The sequence below is a fragment of the Osmerus mordax genome, chromosome 9 (assembly GCF_038355195.1).
Source record: "Osmerus mordax isolate fOsmMor3 chromosome 9, fOsmMor3.pri, whole genome shotgun sequence".
Classification (NCBI taxonomy): domain Eukaryota; kingdom Metazoa; phylum Chordata; class Actinopteri; order Osmeriformes; family Osmeridae; genus Osmerus; species Osmerus mordax.
The window spans coordinates 17,115,725-17,139,394 of NC_090058.1; the positions used below are offsets into that span (position 1 = coordinate 17,115,725).

At 44.0% G+C, this 23,670-nt stretch overlaps 2 protein-coding genes across 4 annotated transcripts; both read right to left on the reverse strand.

Annotated features, from left to right (window-relative positions):
* Nucleotides 1–460: 460 nt before the first annotated feature.
* eif5a2 (eukaryotic translation initiation factor 5A2) lies at nt 461–13,102 on the reverse strand. The gene is made up of 4 exons (XM_067243120.1): nt 12,936–13,102; nt 12,460–12,564; nt 2,166–2,297; nt 461–2,014 (listed from the first exon to the last, which is right to left on the reverse strand). Exons 1-4 carry the CDS (start codon nt 13,095–13,097, stop codon nt 1,952–1,954), a joined length of 462 nt encoding a protein of 153 aa, XP_067099221.1. The 5' UTR covers nt 13,098–13,102; the 3' UTR covers nt 461–1,951.
* Nucleotides 13,103–15,359: 2,257 nt separating this feature from the next.
* Nucleotides 15,360–22,874, reverse strand: slc2a2 (solute carrier family 2 member 2). 3 transcript variants are annotated; one of them, XM_067242690.1, is made up of 12 exons: nt 22,814–22,874; nt 22,155–22,247; nt 21,498–21,697; nt 21,245–21,369; nt 20,739–20,854; nt 19,918–20,080; nt 18,797–18,903; nt 18,258–18,338; nt 17,897–18,001; nt 16,848–16,949; nt 16,233–16,436; nt 15,360–15,948 (listed from the first exon to the last, which is right to left on the reverse strand). In XM_067242690.1, the coding sequence occupies exons 1-12, from the start codon at nt 22,826–22,828 to the stop codon at nt 15,745–15,747; spliced, it is 1,515 nt and encodes a 504-aa protein (XP_067098791.1). In that variant the 5' UTR covers nt 22,829–22,874; the 3' UTR covers nt 15,360–15,744. The 3 variants fall into 3 exon arrangements, with proteins under 3 accessions (XP_067098791.1, XP_067098792.1, XP_067098793.1); XM_067242691.1 differs by lacking the exons at nt 22,155–22,247; nt 22,814–22,874 and having other exon boundaries at nt 21,245–21,334; nt 21,498–21,519; XM_067242692.1 differs by lacking the exons at nt 22,155–22,247; nt 22,814–22,874 and having other exon boundaries at nt 21,245–21,331; nt 21,498–21,512.
* Nucleotides 22,875–23,670: the final 796 nt, after the last annotated feature.

The following is a 23,670-nucleotide window of genomic DNA, read 5'->3' on the forward strand; positions in this document are numbered from 1 at the left end:
CACATGACCCAAAGGTCCATAACGAACCATCGTTGTGTTTATCCAATTTTACCCAATACAAAAACAAATAAAAAATATTTCCTTTTAACCTTTGCAATGTGGGGGGGTCTGAGACAGCCCAACGGTTAAAAGAAAACGCTTCACTTTGTTTTTGTATGCGGTAAAGTTGTCGCAATACGACGGTGGGTCACAATGACTGATGGGTCAGAATGACCCGAAGATAACACAAGGGTTCATTAAGAGAAAGCATCCTTAGCCACCTTGTATTGGGAAAGAAGAAACCCTCAGAATAAGACCTTGTAAGGTGCTTCATCTCTGTCTACGTCACTGACCCGGTGAACGCCCAGATCAGCTATATTGAGCCGGGCTCGTTCAACAGATGCCCCACACTCTTATTTCCACCCCAAATCCCTAAACGGTACCCCTGCCCCCCATGACCCCACAATCTCCGCTCCTCGGAAACATGCACAACTAGCCGTGTAGAACTGTGTCTGTATAAAGGGACCCTAGGTGACATGCAGTGGCTATACCTTGCCTATGTGTCGCTCGTCGCGTGCCATCTCTCTACCAATAGTAAAGCGAGATGGGGTGTTTCTGTGTGGAGTGGGTCCATTTACCCAAATGCTAAATACTGATAGCACATCAGAACAAACACTAGCATATAAATATGTGTTCCGTTTAGTTTTTTTACGCCCCTCCCCATGCCCCCTTTTTATTTTAAATCAGGTCACCAAGGCCTCAAGTGAAAGTAGGAGGTTTTGCAGCGTAGACAGGATGGCCCCTCCCCCCCAACCTTAGCTCCTCCCCCAGCAGAGAGTGAAGAGGAAGGGCCACATTTGAGGGAAGCCCACCGGGGGGGTCAGCTGCAGAGGTAATCACACACTGTCCCTAAGTTGGTTACAATGATGCGCGTGTGTATGTGTGTGTGTGTCTCATTGTGTTTAAGGCAGAAAGGCATTGTGTACAATCACTGAAGTTAGCCATTCTATGTAGTAGAATAGTAGGTCATCTGGGGATGGAATGACTGATGCTTTGGAATGACTAGAGGGAATGAAAGATGGAGGCTCCACCAGGAGAAAAAGCCCTACCTTGATGGAGGCTTTGAACAACAAGTCCACCATGAAACATAACCACCATGCACACAACATAAAAGTGTCAAATAAAAACACAAAACATAAAAACAATAGATTAAGAGTCAAATAATGGTAAACACATAATAGAACATGACCCTGAATATATTCAAATTGAGTAGGAATGTGAAGTGCTATTGTTCGTAAACTAATAAGACCAGGAGAAAGATACCTTTAGGGGACACACCCCCAGGGGGGGGGACCTTCCAGGGGAGAGACCTCCCTGGGGAGATACCTTCAGTGGACAAACCCCCGAAAGGAGAGATCCCACAGGAAAGATCCTCCATGAGAGATATCACCCAGGAGAGAGATCCCCCAGGAGAGAGATCCTCCAGAGGAGAGATCCTTCAGGAGAGAGATCACCCAGAGGAGAGATCACCCAGAAGAGAGATCCTCCAGGAGAGAGATAATCCAGGAGAGAGATCCTCCAGGAGAGAGATCCTCCAGAGGAGAGATCCTCCAGGAGAGAGATACTCCAGGAGAGAGATCCTCCAGGAGAGAGATCCTCCAGAGGAGAGGTCACCCAGAGGAGAGATCACCCAGAGGAGAGATCACCCAGGAGAGAGATCCTCCAGGAGGGAGATCCTCCAGAGGAGAGATCACCCAGGGGTCACAGTCTAGAGAGGAGAACTTCAGTGATCCAGGAAAATGCCAGTCAGCAATAAGTGAGGAGCTCCAGTCAGACCGGTCCGGTTCCATGTGTGGGGCGACCAGCGCTGATACAAGTGGAGGTGGGGGATGAAGGCCATTCACTTTGGTGAGGTTCCAGACCCAACAGGGAGGATAGGTCTGGGGGGAGGGTGAACGGTGGTTGCCCCGGGTTACTTGTTTGCAGCCTTGATGCCAACAGCACACTCTTCATCGATGGCGCTGAGCACAGTGATCTGAGAGACAGTAGAGACAACGGCGTGGGTACACATGCCACCACCCAAACACACAATCACGGAAACACACATCCACAAAGAGTCACACACACAAAAACACACATCCACACACTATCACACAACACACACACCCATACAAACACACACTCACCAATATGTCCTCGGAAGCATCAAATTTCTTCTCGATCTCCTTGCCCAGGTCGCTCTCAGGCAGCTTGAGGTCCTCTCTGACATCCCCGTTGGTGCTCATCAGACTCAAGTAGCCGTCTGTGATGTTCAACAGCTAGGACAACAGGATATGAAATCATCAGGCTCAAGTAGCCGTCTGTGATGTTCAACAGCTAGGACAACAAGATATGACATCATCAGGCTCAAGTAGCCGTCTGTGATGTTCAACACATAGACATAATAAAGAATAGACGCCGCATTGGCTGCTGGGCGCAAGAAATGCGGGCGCCATCTTGGATAGATGGCGCCTCCTAGTTGCGTAGCAGCAGAAGAAACAAGATGTCAGCACTGTGCAGCATATTCCTGCTCATATCGGTGGACCATAACAAACAGGGCTCAGGGGATTACTTTTCACAAGTAAGATTTAACATCACCGTACTATTGGTTGTATTTTGTGAATAGAATAAGATAGATAATGTCCTGTATCACAGCTACATGTATGACCTTTGCAGCAAAAAAAGGGTGAAAATCTGTTTGGTATTCAGTGAGTTATGATTAATTAAATGTGCTGACAGCTCATTGCACCTGCCAAACAGATAACACTGAGTGGAGCGGGTGACAGTTCCAAGATGGCGGCCCCACAGCTCGTCAGCGCCAGTAGCGGTCGATGCGGCATCTACTCTTTATTATGTCTATGGATCAACAGCTAGGACAACAGGATATGAGATCATCAGGCTCAAGTAGCCGTCTGTGATGTTCAACAGCTGAGACAACAGTTTATGACATCATCAGCCACATCCACCATCTGTCCATGGCTTGAATACTGATTTTATCTCTGATTAGCAACTTAATAGTTAAGCTTCATTATTCATGCGGTTTATTTCACAGATTTCACAGCACAGCTGTGTCTTGAAATGTATGAAATACATGTCTGTATCATGTCAATTTTGAAATAGTTTGCAATGTTGAGGAGGAATCCACCATTGCTGCCTACAGCTATATTTGAATACTTTGTTTGATGGTTATTCTCATTCTTGATTGTAGATGGATCTGGGTTTAGTTGAGATAGGTGATTTATAAAAATGGTTCATTGTTAATGAACATCCTGAGACTAACTTACAGTTTGCGGAAAAAGAGTTAGCTCAAGAGGGGGTGAAGGATTTAGAGGAATGTTTGTTTGACCTAAGGTACTGACTACTCTGTGGGACAGTTTACCCTTGGGGAAGGGTGGGTATATTTTCCGGCCCTTTATCTAAGATTCTTGATACAATGGGGATTAGTTTGACCAGGGGGGGAAATGCGGAGACATGAAGTCTGGGTGGTTTAAGGGTTAACGAGTTCTGTGGAATATGTCAATGAGAAGATGCTGGATTACCTTTTCCTGATAAGACATCCATTGTGGAGAAGAAAGTGTTCAATGTTTATATTGATTAACTGATGTTTACAATGACCAGATGCTGTGATTGTGTATAAGACATGGTATGTGTTAGGATCCTTATCACTCAGCTGAACAACATTTGTGTTATGTGTCCTCCAGTGGATCGATCACAGAGCGCTCTTTGAAGTAATGTACGGTACAGAATAAATGATTTGTATCAATCCGGCATCCTGACTATTTGAGCACTTTTCTTTTTTTTATTTAACCTTGATCTTAATGATCTTACCCAGGCAAGATCATTAAGAACAAATTCTTATTTCCAGTGATGGCCTGACAAAAAGCACAAGCCTATTGAGGGAGAGGGGAAGGGGGCTAAGGAGAAAAAAAATCTGGTTAAAAAGCACAACGGCACACAACCACAGCAATACAGACATACAGAAAAAAGAACAAAAACAACAACAAAAAACGAGCAGGTTAAACAAAGCAGGGAGTCATTGGGAGTCAGGGGGGATAGAAATGTTAAAAGCACAAAGCAAGACAGATATTATGACAGCAAATAAGTATTTTGTTTTGTTTGAACTTTGATTTTGTGTTTGTTTTCTTAATGAATGCCCAACCTGGGCTGAACCTGTCCCTGGTTCAAAGCCCAAGTGAGCTCCTTAGTTACCACACAGTGTGAAAAGAGACAACATGGGAGAATATATCTTTAAGAATGATAGCAATTTGGAAAGAACCTCCAAAGAAACACAATACCTAAAACCATCAGCGGGTAACAAACACACACACTCATTTCACATAACCATGTTCTTAAATGAGTCTTATAAGTTACATATTGTCATTACAATCCTAATTCTTCACTATTAATTTGACCATGCAGGCTCACCATGAAAAACAGCAGAAGAAAGCGTGTTTTACACCACCCATTGTATGACTTTAGGAAGAACTGAATTGGCATGAGGTGTCACAGTTTTCTCTTAACTACTCCTACTCCTCTGGTCTAGAATATTATTTAATATTAACAAATTAATACTAATAGATGTGGAATGTATTTTAGTATTTCAATGCAGGTGATACACATATGCTGGAGAAATTACAGTTAGGTCCATAAGTATTTGGACATTGACACAATTTTCATCATTTTGGCTCTGTATACCACCACAATGGATTTGAAATGAAACAATCAAGATGTGCTTTAAGTGCAGACTTTCAGCTTTAATTTCAGGGTATTTACATCCAAATCAGGTGAACGGTGTAGGAATTACAATACATTTTATATGTGGCCCCCCCCTTTTTAAGGGACCAAAAGTAATTGGACAATTGGCCGCTCAGCTGTTCCATGGCCAGGTGTATGTTATTTTCTCATAAAGGGAGTTTGTAATTTAATTGACAAGGAGCAGATAAAAGGTCTAGAGTTCATTTCAAGTATGGTATTTGTGTTTGGAATCTGTTGCTGTCAACTCTCAATATGAAGTCCAAAGAGCTGTCACCATCAGTGAAGCAAGCCATCGTTAGGCTGAAAAATCAAAACAAACCTATCAGAGAGATAGCAAAAACATTAGGTGTGGCCAAATCAACTGTTTGGTACATTCTTAAAAAGAAAGAACGCACTGGTGAGCTCAGCAACACCAAAAGACCCGGAAGACCACGGAAAACAACTGTGGTGGATGACAGAAGAATTCTTTCCCTGGTGAAGAAAAACCCCTTCACAACAGTTGGCCAGATCAAGAACACTCTCCAGGAGGTAGGCGTATCTGTGTCAAAGTCAACAATTAAGAGAAGACTTCACCAGAGTAAATACAGAGGGTTCACCACAAGATGTAAACCATTGGTGAGTCTCAAAAACAGGAAGACCAGATTAGAGTTTGCCAAAAAACATCTAAAAGAGCCTGTACAGTTCTGGAACAACATCCTATGGACAGATGAGACCAAGATCAACTTGTACCAGAATGATGGGAAGAGAAGAGTATGGAGAAGGGAAGGAACTGCTCATGATACAAAGCATACCACCTCATCAGTGAAGCATGGTGGAGGTAGTGTTATGGCGTGGGCATGTATGGCTACCAATGGAACTGGTTCCCTTGTATTTATCGATGATGTGACTGCTGACAAAAGCAGTAGGATGAATTCTGAAGTGTTTCGAGCAATTTTATCTGCTCAGATTCAGCCAAATGCTTCAGAACTCATAGGACGGCGCTTCACTGTGCAGATGGACAATGACCCGAAGCATACTGCGAAAGCAACCAAATACTTTTTTAAGGCAAAGAAGTGGAATGTTCTGCAATGGCCAAGTCAATCACCTGACCTAAATCCAATTGAGCATGCATTTCACTTGCTAAAGACAAAACTGAAGGGAAAATGCCCCAAGAACAAACAGGAACTGAAGACAGTTGCAGTAGAGGCCTGGCAGAGCATCACCAGGGACGAAACCCAGCGTCTGGTGATGTCTATGGGTTCCAGACTTCAGGCTGTCATTGACTGCAAAGGATTTGCAACCAAGTATTAAAAGTGACAATTAGATTTATGATTGTTAGTTTGTCCAATTATTTTTGGTCCCTTAAAAAGGGGGGGGCCACATATAAAATGTGTTGTAATTCCTACACCGTTCACCTGATTTGGATGTAAATACCCTGAAATTAAAGCTGAAAGTCTGCACTTAAAGCACATCTTGATTGTTTCATTTCAAATCCATTGTGGTGGTATACAGAGCCAAAATGCTGAAAATTGTGTCAATGTCCAAATACTTATGGACCTAACTGTATATGAATGGTTTGATATCTTCCATTGATACAAGAGAATAGCCATCAAATCAAATGTGCGAGGTAGTGTTTTCAAACCTATATGTAGCGCTGTTAATATATTCTAAAGTGTCAAACACCATATCTTTTCTGTCTTGTGTAAAATGGGAATTCGTTTTTATTTACAAGGTATGCTTCCATCAATGACATTTATAGGCAATTAACTCGCCATCTAGCCGACACAAGGATTATAACTTATTGCACTGTCCGCGTTAGATGGCCATAGTATAATTACAATAAAAATGTGTCAGCTTTTAAAGAGCACAACATAGAGCTACAACTGCAGCAGTGTGTCCGCGGCTGCTGTGTTTACTCCTACTGGCTGGAGTCATAGGCTTGGAAGTTGGCAGTGAGTGTCCTTCACATTATATTATTACTATTGGAAAATTACAACACAACTCAGAAGTTACTACTCCCTGTCCCCCCAACTTTGAAAGCATTAAAAAAAACACTAGCAATTTCTAAACTTAATGGGGAAAAAAGGTTTATTTGTCTCAGATTAGGGATGTAATTTAGAACAGATATTGTCATTGTCAAAATATGATATCAACTAATAAATGTAAAGGTTTACCGGGAAAATTCTATAAATCTCATATATGTGGGGGTCGCAGGACTATTTACATTTAGGCATTTAGCAGACGCTCTCATCCAGAGCGACTTACAGTAAGTACAGGGACATTCCCCCGAGGCAAGTAGGGTGAAGTGCCTTGCCCAAGAACACAACGTCTATGCACAGCCAGGAATCGAACCGGCAACCTTCAGATTACTAGCCCGATTCCCTAACCGCTCAGCCACCTGACTCCCATAACCCTGACTATAATGAACACAACATCACACATCATTTTGATCGGACCAAACTTAATAATTGGACGGCATTTGACCAAATGCATAATTGGACCGGCTACTTGTCTGTCTGTCTACCTCCTGACAGTAGGACAGTTAGACAGTAGGACAGTAAGACAGTAGGACAGTAAGACAGTAGGACAGTAAGACAGTAGGACAGTTAGACAGTAGGACAGTAAGACAGTAGGACAGTTAGACTGTAGGACAGTAAGACAGTAGGACAGTTAGACAGTAGGACAGTTAGACTGTAGGACAGTTAGACAGTAGGACAGTAAGACAGTAGGACAGTTAGACAGTAGGACAGTAAGACAAACCCTTTTTATCAATAATTTCTTCATTGGAAGTAGCTCCTTCGCCATGGCTATCGCTGCCACTGTTTTCGGAAATAAGACTTTTACGCGGTTAACATTAGCTACTCCACTTGAGGTGCTCAGTATATTTTAGTGAGCGTAGGCTACCATTTCTCCGCAACTTCCTGCTGCATCACAGAAATTAAATGGACTGCTGTTCCTAATTATTCTCTATCAACATTATCGATATTATTGAAAATGAATTAATGTTATGATATCTTTATTGAGGGAAGTCATTACTTCGATAAATCAATTAAAAAAATATCGCCCAGCCCTACTAGCTACATTGCTAACGCTCTTACTAACTACACACCAGCTTGAACACTGCAATCATCAGATGCAGGTCTATTAGAGGTCACCAAAAGCAGTCATAAGAAGATTGGTGATGTGGCCTTTGTCAACTACGCCCCAAAACTATGGAACACATTACCCATAAATATAAGGGAAGCAAACACGCTAGACATTTTCAAAGATCTTTTTAGCAAAGCATTTTACAAATTTTATCTCAGAAGGGTTTTATTACTTTTATTATTATTTTTATAGATTTTTTTGATTCCCGCAAAGACTGCGGCTTGTCTTTGGTTGAGTTACATTTTTATTTATATTGGGAAACCACAAAGACTGTGGCTCGAGATACCGCAAAGACTGTGGCTCGAGATGTGGTCATGTGTTGGGAGCTGTGAATCTCTTCCTCTGAGACTGTTGTAACGTCATTACTGCCTGACTGTCACTATCTATGTTTACATTCCTGTGCCCTATAAAAGATGGTCCTCCGGCTTTCAGAACGGAGAGAGACATGATTGAGACCTAAGCCTGGTGTTGTGTTGTCATTTATTGTCAGAGGTCTGGTTTTCTCTCCCAATCTGCAGATTGATAATACTTATTAAAATCCAGAACTCAACTGAACTTAGTCACTCCGTTTATGAAGAGACGGACAAAACACTTTCTTCATCACAACGCTCCGCTCCGCTCGCCTTCCCACAATGCCCTACGCGAGCGTCAACGCCTGGTTTAATTGAAAATGAATTGGAAGCCGCCGCCCGCTCCGCTGCAGTGTGAACGCAGCGTAAGGGTGGGGCTGAAAAATTAAGAGACAAAAAGACATCACCTTCACTAGACAAGGTTTTACCAATTGAAAAACGGTTATGTTCATTTTACATAAAGCTCCAAAAACTATTTTGTGCTCAAATAAAAGCAAAAAAAAATAGTCTTGCGCGCCACGTGCGCTCGCATTAAGTATCCTAGCGTTCTCACCTCACGAACTAGTATTACATTAAACATAGAATGTGCATGCCTTATTTTTACTCCCAGTCCGTCCCTACTGCCCCGCAACATTAAACACCCCCCCCCCCCCCCAGCAGCACCCCCCTGATAAAATAGCCTATGTTCCCGCGGCTATGGTCACTATGACACAAAGCATGGACACTTTGAACAAAATTACCCACAGAACTCTGAGGTAAGGGCCAGAAAAATAAACCATAATTGTTCCGGACCCTGGACTGAATACAAATTTGGTTACCTTGGCCTTTTGGGTTTCTAATTGAGTACCCCTGCCCTAGGCTTACTATGCTTTCGGGAAACGCAGCCCTGGCAAGATAGCAGAGCTGACTGTATATCTAAAGGAGGAGACCTGGTGATCATAAACAGCCAAGAAGAAAAAGTGGGTTGGTGCGAGGGCGAGTGAGCGAGACAGAGACTAAATATCCATTAGTACAAATCAGGTGAAATCTGTGCTGGCGAATCACGTGATAACCTGCGCATGGGATTGTGGGATAGCCAGCGACAGTAAGCAGCTGAAGAAGGTGAAGTAGAAGCAAATCCTTTCTACGCAGGTTTCACAGGAATATTACCAGCGTGCCATTGACCGACGACCAACATCTATGTGCAGATGTGATCAAGCCTTTCGTTATGGTTAAGTTCCAAGCATGCTGTCATTGCTGTTTAGCTACATTAGTTCGATACTATCGCTCTGCATTTGGATAATTTAAGCATCACATTCCCCGTTTCAATTGTAAAACTGCACACACACCTAGCACAAGTTTGTCACTTGGTTTACCTCAGAATTAGCAAGACTAGTGTGGCGTGGTCAAAGTAAACACACAGCAAGCACAACAAATAAACATTCTACACCCATCTCCACCTGCTCGATAATGCCAGCGCATCTAGTGGATACCACCCTTAAGGCCTGGGAGCGCAGGACATGCTGTGGTTAGACTTGTATCTTCAAAGTCTTTTTTTTCTCCACAACAGGAATTTGGCTTTAACTTAGCCATGAGGTATTTGTGGTTCAGTATGACTGACATAGTACATGAAGGGACCTGGATCTAGGTGGATGGAACACCAGTGACTACAACGTAAGATGTGCCTTTCTTTAGGTTTTACAGTCATATAAAATATATACTGTATTCTTCGTAAATAAAGCCGCGACTTATACCCCAATTTATCATTTTTCTTGTGGTGGTGCGGCTTATATTTTGATGCGGGTTATAGCACGTTTTTATTACAAAATAACAGGAGAAACACTTTTTTTGTGAATGCTATTTAAATACTAGTCCCCAAACAGCATGTTGTGCAGACCTCATCTTGGTCAAACTCAAATTGAAAGGGCTTACGTATGTAAATTAATCCATGACAATTTTTTATTTATGTATGAAAATGCCTTTTAATTTTTGGTACAAATGTCAATAAATCTTTCTTTGTGGACAGTTGTTTCTTATATAACCCTATTCAATCTATTTCACAAAACTGCATTGGCATTTTAGCCAACCGCATTTTCGCTAGTCATTGAACATTGATAAAATAAATTCATTGGATGTAATTGCTAACAGACATTAACTAGAAATGAAATGTTTATAATATTTATACAATACACAAAACACTTGGCTTTATTTCTGGACATACTATCCATAACCGAAGTGCGTTACACAACAGCATGCTGTAAGATCGACTATACTCATGTTTTGCTTGGTATCATTATTCCCATATAGTGCGGACTATATTCCAGTGCGGCTTATACTCGGATTTACAAACACAACGCTCCCATTCTGGTGGGGTGTGGCTTATCCGAAAAATATGGTACTCATCTGGAATTATTTATGTATTTAATCTTTGCTTAACTGAGTTTTTCTGGTGCACCAACAGCATTAGAGATGCACCGATATGGAAATTCTGTCTGGAGTCAGGTGGCTGAGCGGTGAGGGAATCGGGCCAGTAATCAGAAGGTTTCCAGTTCGATTCCCGGCTGTGCTAAAAGACGGTGTCCTTGGGCAAGGCACTTCACCCTACTTGCCTTGGGGGAATGTCCCTGTACTTACTGTAAGTCGCTCTGGATGAGAGCGTCTGCTAAATGACTAAATGTGATAATGATAATTGATAACTCTTTATATTCGGAAGCCGATAACCGATATATGCGGATAAATACAAAGCCTGAGTCTGATTACAAAAAACTTTGGCAAACAAATACAGTAGACAACTGCCTACCCCAAACTAACTCCAGTACTTGAGAAAGACACATATACATTTACATTTACATTTAGTCATTTAGCAGATGCTCTTATCCAGAGCGACTTACAGTAAGTACAGGGACATTCCCCCGAGGCAAGTAGGGTGAAGTGCCTTGCCCAAGGACACAACATCAGTTGGCATGACCGGGAATCGAACTGGCAACCTTCGGATTACTAGCCCGATTCCCTCACCGCTCAGCCACCTGACTCCCATATACACCATGACAGTAGTCATATAATGACCCAGTGTGTGACTGTCTGGTTGACTGTGTTGTATTCCTGTAGGTACTGGGCACCAGGTGTGCCTAATAATGGTGCTGGGAGGGAGGGAGAGGAAGACTGCCTTCATCTCCATGGATGGTTTGACTTTGGTTGTGGTCAATTTATTAACTATATCTGTGAAATAGCAATGTAACTGTAGATCCTCCTCCAGTCTACTGGAATTTATCCATTCACAGTACACATAGTTAGCTTGTTTAGCACTGGTGAAATAAACTTTGAACGGTACTATTGGCATGCTACTGACTGAGGCAGATAACACGGCTAATTAACTAGCTAGCATCAGCTAGTTTCACGTTAGCCTACCGTACACCAGAGCCATAGAAAAATATTTTTCTGGGGAAGAGCAGATTGGCCTACTACAGATCTCTCAAATCTCAAGCACTTGCTGTGAGAGTGAGACTCACATGTCGACCATTTCTCACGCTGAGAAGCGCAGAGTTCTGCAGAGTTGATAGTTGTCTCGAGTTATACAGAATTAAAAACCAGACAATAAGGAACATGGTATGGTAATCTCAAACTTTTGATAAGACATGAGTCCTGACACTAAATTTCTGCGATTTAGTACAAGAATTAGGGCCTACATTTAGCTGGTTTCACGTATTAACTTTTATTTAAGTCTTCCACCATCTGTGTGTGTAGAAGTTCAATTAAAACAATAATTATGGATTGTTCTTTTTAGTAAAAGAAAAACTTCTTAGAGTTGAACTATTCAATTTCACATGTTTACTGCTGTTCAAACTATTTTATATGTTGCTTAAAAATAAAATATATTGTGTTCAACAAAAATATTTTAAAGCTGTAATCGCAATACCGTGATACAGTGAAACCGTGGTATTTTTACTCAAGGTTACCATACCGTCAAAAGCTGCTAACGGCCCATGCCTAGATGGGGTTCTTTTCACTGTGCTGCAAGCCCAAAAAAAATTATAAACGATAATATTCCAATTTAGTTCAAGTATACTGTTGTAATATACATTTTGTCACATCTCTATTTAATACTTTGCTTTTGGAGTTAATGTAAGATGAATGAAATAAGATAAAATAATAGTTTTGAGGGCAAGATTTTGCGATTCCTGAATATTTCTGGAAACTTTACGGGAGTATACTATCCCTTTGTAACCCTTACTTGGTAGTCCAGCCTCTTAATGTGAGGGACCTCCATGTTGTGGGTGGAGGGGCAGATGTCCTCATACTTCTTGTTGGTGAAGATGTCAAGTCCTACAAGGTGAACCTGGAGAACAGACATAGCATGACTGGATGGCAGGTCTTGTTTTCTGTAGAGCTGAGCTGTAACTTGGTGGCCATGTTTTAACATGAGTAGCCTACTTTGTTACTGTATATGCAATAATGTTTTTATTTCACCATTTAAAGGAACTTCTGCCACATTTGTATCTGTTTGAAGGACATAGGAATGGGGAAATTAGGCAGACAAACAATTAGAGAAGATGGACAGGTTGGCATTATATTTTACAAACAGGATGTGCGCCTCTCCTCTTCCACTAATTGGGGCTGATGATGACAGGATGATAACCTGCGCGCTATTCATGGAGCGCTCCATGTGACTGTGGTAATAACAGTTATCCTACACTACCACACAGTTACCTTGGCGTGCCCGTGTTTGCCTGTCTTGGAAGTAGACATGTCAACTATCTTGCAGGGTCGTCCCTTCAGCATGACATGGCCGTTCTTCCTCAGTGCCGAGCATTGCAGCGGATAAGTGGCAGAAGCCCCCGCATCTCCACTGGTGAAGTCTGTGTCTGCCATGGTTACTCGCTAGCTAAGCAGGGACAACACAAAATTGTCATAATCATACTACTTAAATGCTTTAGCGACCAGGACCTCTACCTAAATGGACAGTGCAGTTTGCAATGGCAGTGGTCCGTTAGCTTGCTACGCTAAACTAGGTGGATGATGGACAACACAAACTGCTGCTGCTGCCTGTACTGTACTGCTGCAAGACCAAAACAAACATTCAGCACTTTCATCGTGACAAGCCTATAGTATCTAGCCTAAACAGATGAAAAGTTAATGGCGTAGCTTTCAGTATTTCTTGCAGCAAGTCTGGTCAACTTTTTCGTGTTGACATTTGTAAACACGGCGATTGTGTGCAGTAACAAATAAATAGTGTATTTACTATTTCCCGACTAGATATAGCTAGCTGAGCTGAGATCCTTTGTCGCGCTAGAAAAACATTGCCAGACAGACCGTTACTGTATACAGTACAGCTAGCCTAACATTAGCGAATAGATCAAATACATTGTGAAGATTCTTTGCATCTAGCCAACTAACAAGCTAGTTGGATTGACAGGTCGTCTAGTTAGCTAGCAGTAGATGCTATAGCTAGAGGACAACTTTTAATAAGTACATAAAGTGCGAACAGCCTGGGCCTCGTCCGGTTCTCCTCTAGTCTCACTCTCCCGGTCTGGGCACTTCAGCACCACCCTCCCTCCACACCCATAGAAAGCAGACAGGCCAGCTAGCAAGCAAGCTACACATTAACTTAGCTATGTGCAAATATATACCGAAAATTTTCCAACGTTCGTCTATTCACTGACAACACGCACTAATCAATTATGTTCATCATCAACTGCATTGAAAAAGTTCTTACCTTGCAACAAAGATATGACGGTAGAGCGCCTGCGCGGAGTTTCGGCACTGCAGTAGTACCATTAGCTGGTTTCACGTCTCACGGATGAGAGAGATGGAGGGGGGAGGCGATGGAGGGGGATGCTTTCATAACTTCAGGGACCTCGAGCCATTCCAGTCATTCACTCAACCATTGATTGATTCACCCACTTGTTTAGAGTCCTGTGGACAAAAGCACATGTATGTTCTTGTCTGGATTGTGTCTGATATCAAACGACTAATTTGGGTAGGCAGGGCTGTTGTTGAACATCCTTATAGTTTACCTGGATCTGCACCTACAAAATCATAGCGCATCAGAATGTAATAATGTATGAATTCTGAATTCTTCTAATCACCACTGTCTCATCAACGTACCAGACTATTTATAACGGCTGTGCTGCCTGCAGGACAGGAGTGGGACGTGCAGTTATGGTAGGTACCACTAGGGTCTGCTGTTCCCTCAGGTTTTAGAGTGTAAGGTCTGAACAGAATGAGAGCTTAGATGCAGCGAAGATTCAGGTTTTTTAATGTATGGGGAAATTGTATGGGCTTGGTGAGAATTTGGCCAAAAGCCTATAATTCTATTATGCAAACTGAGGTGTGCTACCTGAATGGTTGGCCCTCACTCTTCAGATCAGACACAGCGTATGTGTTTACAGGGGGCATCCAAGTGAATCACAGAGTAGATACCACATCGGTCAAGGCCTTACCTCAGGATTGATTCCAGCCAAGGGCTATTTGCTGCTTGGTTTCCCCTCTCCCTGCTGTCTCCCTGCCTTGGCCCTTTACACATACCACACTGTCATTGTCTCTATATAAAAAATAAATAAAAATAGAAACCAAACATGTTAAAACAAGAGCTTAGCATAGACAGGGAAGTGAATGTCCATTTCAGGTGAATATGTATGCTTCAGCAGATGTGTGAGGGTGCATGCTGTGTTGGCTGCACAGTTGACATAAAGAGATAGCAGAAGAAGACAGGAGTGTCAGTTGACACAAGCATCCATTAGTTAATTCTGCTCTGGTGGAAAAAACTGAAAGGGACGTGGGTGGAGGTGGCAAGGTTGGGGGGGGGGAAGAGAGAGAAAGGGAGAGATTGTTGGTTTATTCAATTTCCTCTGGGTTAAACATTGACAGCCACCTGTCCACACTTTGCAACCATGGTTTTGTTACATCCTGCCCCTCTCCTTAGGTCATGTCTTGGTTCTTTCTGTGTGTGCACCACCCTGCCTGTGATTGACCTCCCCAACCCTGATTGACAGCGCCTGTTTTCTTTGTACCTCGTGTCATTCTCTGCCTTGACTTCTGAATCCAGTAAAACCTTTTTGTGAATATTCGGAGTCGTGCTTTTGAGTCCACCACCTATCGGCGTTACATGTACAACAAATTACCCGACCCGATCGAACACTTTTTATTCAGTCCATTATTCAGATTTATTTGCATACAAATTTAACCAATCAATCAACACTTTGGTACATTTATTGCTATTGGGTTTGATTGCTTTAAGACTGTCACTGTATGTCAAGGATAATCCACAGCCCCACAAAATGTACAAATCTTAAAAAATGTTTTAAGGATATCTGTATTCTCCAGGTAGATTAACTGTACAAGATGGCTGCCGTATCAGAGCCTCATTTCCAGTCGCTGGGGAAGACCAATGTTTGTGACGAGAGAACTTATATTAATGTGCTATTATACACAGATAGAACAGAACTTAGATACAAATGCATCATGATTCAAACATACATAGACATACAGAGCACACACACACACACACAGTGTTTTTTCAGGCATCCGAGGCTGATTTAAGGTGCTCCAGTTCTGTGGAGATCTTGGGGCCTGGAGGAACCATTTTCCTGCCCTTCTGGAAGACAGCAGCAATCTCCTCAAAGGTCTTCCCCTTGGTCTCTGGCACGCGGCAGTAGGTGAACACAGTGAAGCCAAACAGGAACACCGCAAACAGGATGAACACGTAGCTACCCAACAGAGCCTACAGGAGACACAGCCACAGCACAGCATCAGAGGGGGATTGTGAATGTGTGTGTGTGTGTGTGTGTGTGTGTGTGTGTGTGTGTGTGTGTGTGTGTGTGTGTGTGTGTGTGTGTGTGTGTGTGTGTGTGTGTGTGTGTGTGTGTGTGTGTGTGTGTGTGTGTGTGAGAGAGAGAGAGAGAGAAAGGGAAAGAACGCCTAAATGTGTTTGAATGTCCGTGAAAGAGAGATAGGTTGACTGTCGGTGAGGGGAAAATAACATGAGAAAGAGTGCATTGTGTATACCTCTATGTAGGGGAAAGTCATCCCCACAATGAAATTACAAGTCCAGTTGCAGCAGCCAGCCAGAGCAATGGCCGCCGGGCGTGGTCCCTGGCTGAACAGCTCTGCCACAATGAACCAAGGGATGGGACCAGGTCCGATCTCAAAGAAGCACACAAACAGGAAGATGGCCGACATGTTGACGTAGCTCATCCAGGAGAACGTGTTCTGGGAGACAGGAAACAGGAAGCAGTCAGGGGATCTCAAACAGTCTATTGGTTTGTGAGCTTTCCAGGGGATGTCAACCCTACTAAGGACGTGGTGTTGCTATCAGCTATGAGTACAGACCAGGGTTTGGGACAGGAAATATTGGTTTGGGACAGATAACCCACTTTGGGGAGTAAACCATTGCACCATAACAAGCTGTGATAGAGGGGATGTTATTACAGCACTGTAAGATGCTTGCTATGCTACTGTAGACTTTATAGTAGCTTTGAAAATATCACATAGAAAGTGAAAGTCAGGATATCTAACAGCCCACTAAGCAAGATGGAGGGATGAACAGGAAACTAGGGTCAGAGGAGGAAGAAAGGAGTGTATGACTTAAGCTGTTGAGGGCTTGAAATGCGATTTGCTCACCAGATAGATGAGGCCAACTGACATGGCAACCGCACAGATGCACATCCCTCCTAAGCCAATCAGAGTCAGGGTTCTTCTGCCGACCCGATCCACCAGCACCACCTGAGAGAGAGAGAGAGAGATAAGAGAGAGAGAGAGAGAGAGAGAGAGAGAGAGAGAGAGAGAGAGAGAGAGAGAGAGAGAGAGAGAGAGAGAGAGAGAGAGAATGAGAGAGCGAAGGGGTCAGGTGGAGAGTGAGAGAATGAGGAAAACGTGTGGTTGGGAGCAGAAAGAAAGAGATAGAGAAAAGGATAAAAAAAGAGTGAGGGAGGATATATTTAATAAATAAATACAGGAGAGTCAATGATGTCCGTATGTGAGGGTCATAACAGGGAAATGGGCACCCCCCATAATCATTTTATTAATTGTGGGTTGCAGTTGCCATGTTATGTCAGTAGATGGTGAATAGGCTCGTGATTTAGGCTTCTATCAGAGATCTCATCAACTACTGTCCTCAGTTAAGATTACGAGGACATTATGGACGGATGTGTGTTGACAGTGGAAAATGTTCAAGGGTGGTTCTTTCGCGAGTTAAGATGAAGTGGACACAATGAATGGATGTGTGTGTTGACTGTGTCTTCTGGAACCTTTGCAAGCAGGAAAATTAATGATCACCTTTGCCTATGCTTGTGAATTCATTATTTACAAGTGTGCAACTGGAATTTCAGAATTGTCTTTGTCACATGATTCCTTTGTCACCTGGACACCTGGAAAAGTATATGTGTGTGTGTATGCATGTTTGTGTGTATGCATGCATAGCCGCGGGAACATATTTTATCAGGGGGTGGGGGGGCTTAATGTTGCGGGGGCGGCTGGGAGTATAAATAGGCCCTGGACTTTGATCCAGACCGGCTCACCAGAACCGGCCCCCGTATACGCCACCACAGCTGCCCTGCTAATGCATGCACATTCTGTGTTTGATGTGGTGCTAGTTCGGGAGTCCGATATTTAATGCGAGGGCGCGTAGCGCGCAAGGCAAATTTTGGGGCCTTTATTTGACTTGCACTTACTGACACCATAGTAAAGACGGTGTTGATGACTCCTACTCCAATGGTGGCGTAGACAGGCTGGGAAACACCAGCACGTTCGAATATGGCCGTCGAGTAATAAAAGATCTGAGAACAACAAAACAAACATTGTCTTTCGATTACATAAATCTGCAATATATGAGTGTCACATAAAAAAATACTTTTTATGTCACAATCAAGGACAATAACATTCTGTAATCTAATCTATAAAAGTCAGTCTGGTGACTCATTGGTGACATCCACACAGAGAGAGACACACACATTCACTCCCTATCTATCCTCCCCCTTCTCTCTTTCTCCATCTCCCCCCTCCTGTTGCTCCTCCCTCCTCTCTGCTACTCACAGCGTTGATGCCAGAGAGTTGTTGGGAGAGGTGCATCATGAGGGCCACGAACAGCTGCTGTCTGTACAGAGACGAACACACCTGGAGACGCAAGACACAACACAGGTCACAGCAGACAGACAGACAGACAGACAGACAGACGCAACACAGGTCACTGCAGACAGACAGGCAGAAAGGAGACACAACACAGGTAGCTGCAGACAGTCAGACGGCAGGCAGGCAGGCAGACAGTCAGACGGCAGGCAGGCAGGCAGGCAGGCAGGCAGGCAGGCAGACAGTCAGACGGCAGGCAGGCAGGCAGACAGACGGCAGGCAGGCAGACAGTCAGACGGCAGGCAGGCAGACAGTCAGACGGCAGGCAGGCAGACAGTCAGACGGCAGGCAGGCAGGCAGACAGTCAGACGGCAGGCAGGCAGGCAGTCAGACGGCAGGCAGGCAGGCAGTCAGACGGCAGGCAGGCAGGCAGCTTGTGTTTGTGTGGTGTTCCTGGTCCTCTGTATCCATGTTGACAGTGTAGTAGCCAACAGTGCAGCACGTACCAGTCTGACGATGGACACCTGTTCTTCCTTCTCCACCTCCTCCTTCTCCTTCCTCATCTCCTCCAGGTCTGCTGTGGGGTCGTACTCCCCCTTCAGACGATGTAAACCTGCAGGAGAATGCATGGGGGTGGGAGAGGGAGGAAGTCTGACAGTGTATTTTTGTCAAATGTGGTTTGTACGTGTGCAGGTCTGTGTGAGTGCATTTGTTTGTATCTGTGTGTATCTGTTTGAGCTTTGTGTATGTACAGTAGGGGTGGGGGAAAAAAATCGATTCCCCTTGAGCTTGTTTTCCCTGTCTGTCTGATTTGTTCTGCGTTTTGTGTTACGTTCCTGAACGTACCCCGTTCCGGTTGCCGGGCAACGAATCTGCTCTCACCTGTTCCTCTTCAGCAATAAACACACCTGGTCCTGATCATCATCACTACACTACTTAAGCTGTGGCCTGACATCCAGTCCCTGCCGGATCATTAGCTGTTCTCGTACGTGGTGCTTGCGTGCCAGCCCATATCGGTCTGCTAGTCAGTCTGTTTGCTTTGCTAATCTTTTGCTTGTCTTCTGATCGGATTCCTGTTCCTCTGTTTTTTCAGTACCTTCACCCTGGAATTCCCTTCACTCCCGCCTGGCCACCAGTAACCACCGACCTGCACGTTCGTCACCACCATCAGCCTCCCATCACCCGTACTCACCTGTCTACACGTCTGGCAATTGCCCTTCAGTTATTTTTGTGTCACCAATGAATAACTTATTTTTCACCACCTACCTTGTACAAGGTTTTGATGCATTGGGATTTTTTTCTTCAACACTTAACTGCCTATCACAGTCAAATAGAAACAGGTAACACTAAACAGCAAACTGGAATCAAATGTAAGCATATATTGAATCGAAATTAGATACAAAAATTATCGTGAACCGAAATAATTGTGAATCGATTTTAAATCGAATCGTGACCCCCAATAATCGATTTGAATCGAGTCGTAATGTACCAAAAGATTCCCACCCCTAGTGTACAGTATATCTGTGTACGTGTGTGTGTGTGTGTGTACAGTATATCTGTGTTTGTGTGTGTTCAACTATACAAAAGTGCACATGCGTGTGTGTCTGAGAGACAGAGTCAGCATTACTCTTGCGGGCCTCAGCCTCCAGTCCCCTGCGTATGTAGAGGTACCGAGGGCTCTCTGGACATAGAGGTAGTAGCAGGGACTGGAGCAGGGCCGGGGCTCCGGATAGACCCAGCAGTAGAGGCCACATGGAGTCATTCCCCAGGAGGAACTCCAGACCGATCACCTGTAGAGACACAGAGGGAAAGAGATGATTGACAGACCAGTTATTGTCTCGGCTGGGACTCTCCTAGTCATGGTATGTGTTTGGGAGAACACAATGATGTAGTATTTATGTATTAAACCAGACTAGCACACACAAACACATATTTCCAATGACGAGAGGGCCCTGCGTGAGTGTGTGGTTGCGTGGACATGTGTGTTATTACTGTACGTGTATTACATTTACATTTAGTCATTTAGCAGACGCTCTTATCCAGAGCGATTTACAGTAAGTACAGGGACATTCTCCCCGAGGCAAGTAGGGTGACACGTTGTGTCCTTGGCCTTGCCCAAGGACACAACGTCAGTTGGCACGGCCGGGAATCGAACTGGCAACCTTCGGATTACTAACCCGATTCCCTCACCGCTCAGCCACCTGACTCCCTGACCCGTGTATGCAAGGCCAGGGACGCTTGAAACAAGTCGGTTAGATGTCAGGGAGATTGACTCCAATTTAGAAATGTCCAAGTACGTTACCTGTAACCTCGGGCGCTAAACGATTAATGACATGAAACTTGGACCTAGGTAAAACATTCGACATGGACCATCACTCATCATTACTCAAGGCTGCAGTAGACCAAGTGTGATGCCTTTGCAAGACAATGTGTGTGTGTGTGTCTCACCTGGCTGATGAGGATGCCAGTGACGATGGCCAGCTGGTGTAATGTCCCCAAAGCTCCTCTGTATGCCATAGGAGCTATCTCCCCTATGTACATGGGCACCAGCCCTGACGATAGGCCTGCAACACACACACAGACATACACACACACACACACACAGGTGCACTCACAAAATACACACGCATACACACACACAGACATGGAATGAGAGGTGAGTTATTGGCCATCTATTGTACTAAATTATTCATTACAGTCTAGGCTGACCCTAGCAGCAGATAATAATGACATTGACTGAACTATAGTCTGTTTTCTCAAACACAGTTACAACCCCCTCCCAGATCCCCAGACCTCCAGACCACAGTAGAAGCCCATTACACCCCCTCCCCCGGACCCCCTCACCCCCTCACCACAGTAGAAGCCCATTACACCCCCTCCCCCGGACCCCCTCACCCCCTCACCACAGTAGAAGCCCATTACACCCCCTCCCCCGGACCCCCTCACCCCCTCACCACAGTAAAAGCCCATGACAGCTCGTCCAGAGATCACCATGATATGAGGCCTCCATGTATTGGCCAGGCCCATCAGCAGGCCACCAGCTACTGCCAACACATTCACCATGAGCATACCCTTCACTCTGGGACACACACACGCAAATATCAAACAAGGATCACTATTTCATTTATGTCATTCGTATCTATGCCACTGTTGTCCTCTTCCTCCCCTCCTTCCATCCTCCTCTCCTCCTCTTCCCCTCTTCCTCACCTTCCTCTCAGGTCCCCCACAAAGCCCACCAGGAACGAGGAGACCATGCCTCCCACGGAGAAGATGGCCACTGACAGGGACCAGTACATCACCACAGACGAGTGTACTTCATTTTCCTCCACCAGCGTGCTGTTCTCTGATTGGAGGAGACGCTCCTCTGGCACCAACCCCAGGGCCCGTCCGTAATGCCTCTCTATGATCTTTAACCCAGAGAAAGTAACAGCTGTCACCGACACAGTCACTAGGCAATGGTCAGCCACTAGAGAGATTGAGGCTGTTGTTATGGTTTCCCAGGAATGTAAAGGTAAGCCTTTGTGGACTATCATCGATGAGAAATTTGGATGTGGATTATTGACTGGGTGAATGAATGAGTTAATTATTTGATGAATCATGAAATCAAATATGTAATGAATTAATACATGGATAAGTAATTTATTATTTCTGTTGGCTTTTATTCAACGTTTTGTTCGATTGTGTTGTTGTGTAGATGGAGGTATGTGTGTAGATGGAGGTGAGTGGAGATTGAAGCGTGTTTGTGTGTTGATGGAGGTGTGTGTGTAGATGGAGGTCAGTGTAGATGGAGTCGTATGTGTGTGTAGATGGAGGTGTGTGTAGATGGAGTCGTATGTGTGTGTAGATGGAGGTGTGTGTGTGCACCTTCTGTGGAGCATTGATGACTCCTAGGCTGTATCCATACTGCAGAGAGCCTAGGACTGCTGTGAATACAGCCAGAGCCAGGGTACCTGTCAACTGCAACACATACACACGCAAGTTTGTTTTACTATTCTAGCGAGGACCGACAATTTACTCCCATCAAAAACAGCGTTATCCCCAACCCTTAACCGCGAACAAAAACAGACATATCTGTTTTTGAGATATATATATATATTTGATGAATGAATAAGACTTTATTTATATAGCACATTTCATACAAGAATTGCAGCTCAAAGTGCTTTACATAAAATCAATAAAAACAATGTTATAAGTAATAAAAGTAATTAAATGAAAGTAAACAAATACGCACACATATCCTCATACACACACTCGCCAGACTAACTGTGTAAAGCAGTCTTGTCTCAAATGTCATTGTACAATACAGCAGGGCATATTAATGAGGCTATGCAGACAGACACACAATCACTATCTTGAAACATACACATGCCTGACAAACAACATCGGCTGTTTTCCCATCAGATGAGGTATAAACAGAAGTAAACAACAGTTTGATGTTTATTTAATCAAGGAGCTGGATACTTTATCTCCCGTGATAAAGTGTTGGAAAGCGTGCGAAAGTGTGTGAATGGAGAAATCTTTACCTTTCCTGACTCCATGCTGGGTCCAGAGTGTCAACTCCTTCGCTGGACACAGGACCTGCTGCGGCCCCACTGCATGGTGAGATAACACCCCCCACACACACAGCACAAACACACACACATCTCCGGGTAATGATCAATCCCTAGGCATCACGCTGTGTTCACGCTCTCCATTGCACTCTCTCCATTGCGGTCTCTCCCTGCTCCTTTCTCCTTGCGCCGCTGTGTCCAGCTCATCTCTCCAGCAGTGCTCTCAGAGCTTTTTCAGCTCCTCTCTCTCTGTTCATGCATCTCTTCTCTGGTCTACTCTCTCCAGCAACTCTAGGATTCTGTCTGTCTGCTCCTCTCTCTGGCTTTCTCCAAATCACAGCAAATCCCTATACTTGACATATTATCAATGTTCAGTGATGATACAGTGTACAGTGAAGATACAAACTTGACAGGCGTGACATTTCTTATGAAAGCAACCATGTGATAGTCGAACGTGCGTGTGTTGGACTGTGTTGGGGTATTAGGGAAGGAGTTAATGATATACCATTGATCAGGACAAAGTCTGAGGGTCGCTGTATCTTTGCTGATACAGAAACACAGTAACACACTTCTGTGCACGCACACACGCACACACACACTCACACATGCACAGACATGGAACAATACACAGCACACAGAAAACCAGAATACAGATCACATGAACAACCAAACTTAGGCATGTGGGTGCGCACACGTTCACACAAATCTGATGACACCATGACAGAATTATGTTCTCGTTTATTTTATTTTATTACTCTCTTACAGTATCTCTTTTACAAAACAAATAAACCCCAAACTCAACATAAGTAATGACTTTCTCATTCTAAACA